Genomic DNA, 4,565 nt, shown 5'->3' with positions numbered 1-4,565 from the left:
TGCGGCTGTGCGGGGTGGCTGCTGTGCAGGGGGCAGGCAGGGTGGCTGCAGCTGGGCTGCCGTGCAGGGCACAGTGCTGTAACCTGCGCTGAAGGCTGAGGCGGTGCCGCTCTCCCTCCTGGCGTGTCGGGACTTCCCCAGCTCTGCCCAGCTCCAGGGAGCTCCACACGGTGCTGGTGGCTTTACTTTCAGGGTTTGAATTCACTCCAAATGCTCAGCTTTTTGTTATGTACATTATTTATGATGTTCCTAACTCCTCATCTCCCAGTATTCCTCTAGAAGCAGGATACTGATATTTTAGTTTTTTTATAAGAAATACAATTATAGTTGTGCTCATTACTTTACCTGTAAGCTCTGCTGCTTCGCTTAATGGAATTTGAATTTATAATCCTTTATATATCCACACCCACTACTTAAGGTTTTTTTTTTTAATTCTGCTGGAACAGCAGCGGATGTAAAGATTTGAAAGCAAGTACCAAGATGACACACAAAAAATGACAGTGATTCCCTTTATAGTGTAGTAAAAGTAGTTTTGCCATGTAATTGTGAAATGCAAAATAGAAGAGAGGACTATATGGGTGATGACCAGTTGGAGTGACAACCCCGCTCTGAAAGACTTGCATGTTTTTTTAGTGGGATTCATTTTACTCTTTTTATATCAGGATAACTTCACTTAGTATTTATCTGACCTACCTCTACAGCCCTTATTCTCCCAACAGCACATGTTTCCCGTGGGCAGGCTACAGAGGCACCCCTTACCATGGAAGAGCCCAAGGGCAGGTTGTGCTAGAGCCACGCTGCAGGCAGGAGTCGGCAGGGCCGCTGTTTGTCCATGACGTGTGTCACAGCTGCAGTCTCTGTGTACAGTCACACGTACCGGTGATTGCTGGGGAGCTGTGACTTGCGTTGCTGTGAGATGGATGTCATTCAAGTGTGGGTGACAGTGGCAATGGCAGGGATGCCCTGCAGCTGCTGGCTGTCTGGGAGCAGTGTATCCTGTTCCCTGCCTGACAGTAACCCAGTGTGTAAACCTGATGGCTTCCCAGCGAGCAGCTGATGTAATGAGGTGTTCAGTGCTAGATCTACAGAGAAGCCAAACAAAAGTGCTTCCTTGTGTTTTACCCTTCTGCTGTCAACAAATACTGTACAGACAAGTTTAGGTACAGCTGAGACTGGTGGCCAGGTGGTGAATTCCAAAACAGTTCTACTTTTTAATGCCTTCAGGGAGAAAACTTGACTGAGCAGAAAAGAGGGAAGGTTGTAATTTCTCAGACTTTGCATTAGCTGCCAGAGATAAGCTTCTGAGATATTTGGCTATTTATTTTATTGAGTTATTTATGTCTAATTCATAAAAAATTGACCCTAACCAATTCTGCTTGTAACTGACACTGGATGACACCCCTTCACAATTCTAGAACCTCAAAATCAGTCTGTTTTTTATGCGCAGTGTCTTTCTTACTAAAGATTGTGGGAGAATATTTTGACAGAGAAATACCCACACAAGAAGAAAATAATACCCTGTTGCAGGTTTCCTGTCAGTCTTATCTATAGCATAGCTTTAGGCTAATCAGAAGTGTACAATGTTGGATGCTTTCTCAGATCCTGCTCTAGTTCATTTCTTTAAATGTCATTTGTTTTACTGTGTGCCAGCGAGCTCCCTTGCTTAGCCAAATGTCATCTGTGTCCCACAACATAAAGTGTTTAAAATTGGGAAGGGGAAGTGAGGAAAAGAGTAGCTCCCTTGCTTTCTACTTTAGTACTACTAGTTTCTACTCTGGTACTAGTACTTGAAATTCCTCACATTCTTCTCTTGTTAACAGTATGTTTACTTTTCATCACCGTGTTATTAGGATTAACAAAAGTCATTGCTTCAAGCTCATTTAATTTGAATTTAGTGAAAGCAAACTACCTCCTGCAGCCTGTAGGAAGCATTCCTCTGCCATAGAAATGTATTAATTTGCAAAAAGCAGCCACCAAAAACGTGAGACCTGATGACCATTTTCACCCCAATGTTCAACATCACCGTGCATGCACTGCATTCTAATGAAGTACCTTATGTTGCAAATTCCAGGACAGTTTGAATAATCTGACAGTCTAATTAACATTTCAGTCTATCAAAGATTTGCATTCAGTGCCAAGAAGCTCTTTCTATGTTTCTATACTTTCTAAAGCATGGGGTTGCAGACTGCAGACACTCCTTCAAAACATCATTTATCCAAAGAATTAGACTTGGCTCTTTAGTCCATTTCTGCATCTGCAGTAGAACTTGCTTTCAGAGAATCCAAACTTCTCAGAATTCCAAGTTTTTACAGAAACCTCTTGCATGTGCTGTATTTAAGCCTGTTGCCTATCAGAATACTCTACTAAGAGTAGTTAGGTAAATATTTCTTTATTAAATGATTAATTCCATAAATAAAGTCTTTTAATTCATTGAATATAAAATTAAAATCATTTACAACTTATTCCAGTATTACAGGGGCTGGAAGGGTTAAAAAAAACCTCAGAGGAAACAAACAAACAAAAAGCTACAGTTTGATAAATAAAATACTCAGCTTTAAAACAACTGATTTCTGTTTGCCATTAAACTACAGTTGGTACATAATAGCTGCCACTGTGAACACCCCACAGGTGCCCACCTCAGGAAGGAATGTAACTTCCAACTTAGTTGGGAAAGGGTGGGAGAAGACTGAAGGAAGGGGAAGAAGCATAGTGTTAAATTGAACAGGACAGAAAAGTTTTCATAACCGGAACAAAACATTAATCTGATCACTTACAAACAGAAAACAGTATATAATTAGATAAGGTGCTCCAAAAAGAAGCAGTAAAGTTGCTCCAGTATTATGAAGCTTTAAGTATGCTTAAATCTCTGTTGCATTAGTGTCCAGTTGCACAGTGCACTCCTGTAACATCTCAATGTTGCCCTCAAATGGGCAAGGCACCACTTCCATCAAAAGTCCTTCCTCCATGGCTGGGTACTTCAAAATTGTGTTTTGCATCCCACCCCCACCACAAGTTAGTCCCTAAATTTATGAATGTCGTTGACTAGTCTGTAGTAAGGATAGGCTTCACTGGCATGTGGGCAGTTGTAGCTGCAGCGGCAGGACTGGATCATCATGACACTCTTGGTGAAGGTTTCCCCATCATCGCAGCGGAACCTGACCTTGACAGTCCTGGTCTGCTGGGGTGTGCAGCACCTGCCATCTACGCAGGAGCCGCAGTACTTGGGCCGGTACTTCTTCACACTGGAGCAGCCAGCATAAGTAAACTTCACCAGGGAGGGGGACTTCCTTGTCTTGGTACATTTCTTTCCCTTCTGCAAAGGAAAGGCAGTCACATTATTAGCAGGAGATTCTTTTCCAGCCTTTACCCCCTACCTGAAGCAGCTTAGAGAGAAGAGGAACACCAGAAGAGTCTATATTTACCTTTAGGGAGGCATAGCTGGGCTGGCCACATGGCCTCACTTCACATATCCTGGTCTCTTTGATGAGCTTGCAGTCAGGATTGTCGTTTGTCACCCTGGTGGAGATGCCAGTTCCACACGTCTTTGAGCACTGGGACCAAGAGGTTGTTTGCACGATGCATTTGGGATTCTCAAAAGTTCGGCTTTGTGGCTCGGATCCAAAAACTGGAAAAGAAAAGGAGGGGTTAGTCTAAATATATTCTCTCACTAGGTTTTTTTCTTTCCCTTGGGGCCTAAGGGATCTGCGTTTTAGCCACCTCTAGCCTCCTCCCCTTAACTGTCACCCAGATAAACCTACACTCACCGGGTAGCATTTTCAGGCCTCCCTTCACAATGGCAATTAGCTCATTATTCCTGGTTAATTCGCCTTCAGAATCATCCAGACCAAACTCTTCGCTGAAAAAGCCTTCTAGCTCCTCCAGTGCATCCTTGCTTTCGTCACAGACCCACTCCTCGCAGCACTGCCCGGGGACTTTGACCAACCTGGGGCTGGAGCAGCCCAGGTTGGGAAGAGAGAGCTCCTGCGGGCAGAGCGGGATGCAGCCCACAGCTCCATCTATGCACGTACACTGGTGTTTACAGTTCGGCTGGAAGCTCTCGCCGTTCTGGTAGATTTTGGAGTTATATTCACACGGTCTTCCCTCGGACTGTGCTGCAGAGATCAACAGGAAGGGAAAGAAGGGGGTGAGCGGCGGGTATCGCTGGTTTAAGCACAGGTATTTGCTGGTCTGTTAAACTCAATGTACGGCGGAGTTCCCTACAACCCCCCGGGGACGCGGGGCCAGAACAATAACTTAGTCAGGAATCACTTTTCCTTATGTGCGTTTAGCGGAGCCCAGACATACTGAATCGCATTCCAGACTGCTGAAGTCATGTGCCTTTCTGCCAAGCTACCGACAACAAAGCATAACCATACATGGGCTCGAAATTACCGAACCCCGGCACCGCGGGGCGCAGGGTCCGTCCCGGGGGAGCGGGGTCGCCGCTTACCTCTGCAGATGCCCTTCAGGGCGGCGGGGCTGGCCCCGAAGTTGCACTCCAGCCCCTTGGTGTGGTCGCAGGGCTGCGATCGGCTGCAGTCCTCGTTCAGTTGCTTGGCGCAGAC

General features: G+C 45.4%; 1 protein-coding gene across 1 annotated transcript in view; it reads right to left on the bottom strand.

The window, feature by feature from the left end:
- Window positions 1–2,373: 2,373 nt before the first annotated feature.
- Window positions 2,374–4,565, bottom strand: part of CCN1 (cellular communication network factor 1) — a 13,225-nt gene continuing 11,033 nt past the window's right edge. The window contains exons 4-7 of the mRNA XM_005422117.2: window positions 4,451–4,563; window positions 3,765–4,112; window positions 3,423–3,625; window positions 2,374–3,313 (exon numbers count right to left, since the gene is read on the bottom strand). Coding sequence (XP_005422174.2) covers window positions 3,014–3,313; window positions 3,423–3,625; window positions 3,765–4,112; window positions 4,451–4,563 — 964 coding nt within the window. The 3' untranslated portion in view covers window positions 2,374–3,013. The remainder of the gene's footprint in view (window positions 3,314–3,422; window positions 3,626–3,764; window positions 4,113–4,450; window positions 4,564–4,565) is intronic.

The sequence above is a fragment of the Geospiza fortis genome, unplaced genomic scaffold (genome assembly GCF_000277835.1).
Source record: "Geospiza fortis unplaced genomic scaffold, GeoFor_1.0 scaffold403, whole genome shotgun sequence".
NCBI classification, from domain to species: domain Eukaryota; kingdom Metazoa; phylum Chordata; class Aves; order Passeriformes; family Thraupidae; genus Geospiza; species Geospiza fortis.
Note: the sequence above shows the minus strand (reverse complement) of the source record. Positions and strands in the feature narration are given on the sequence as shown.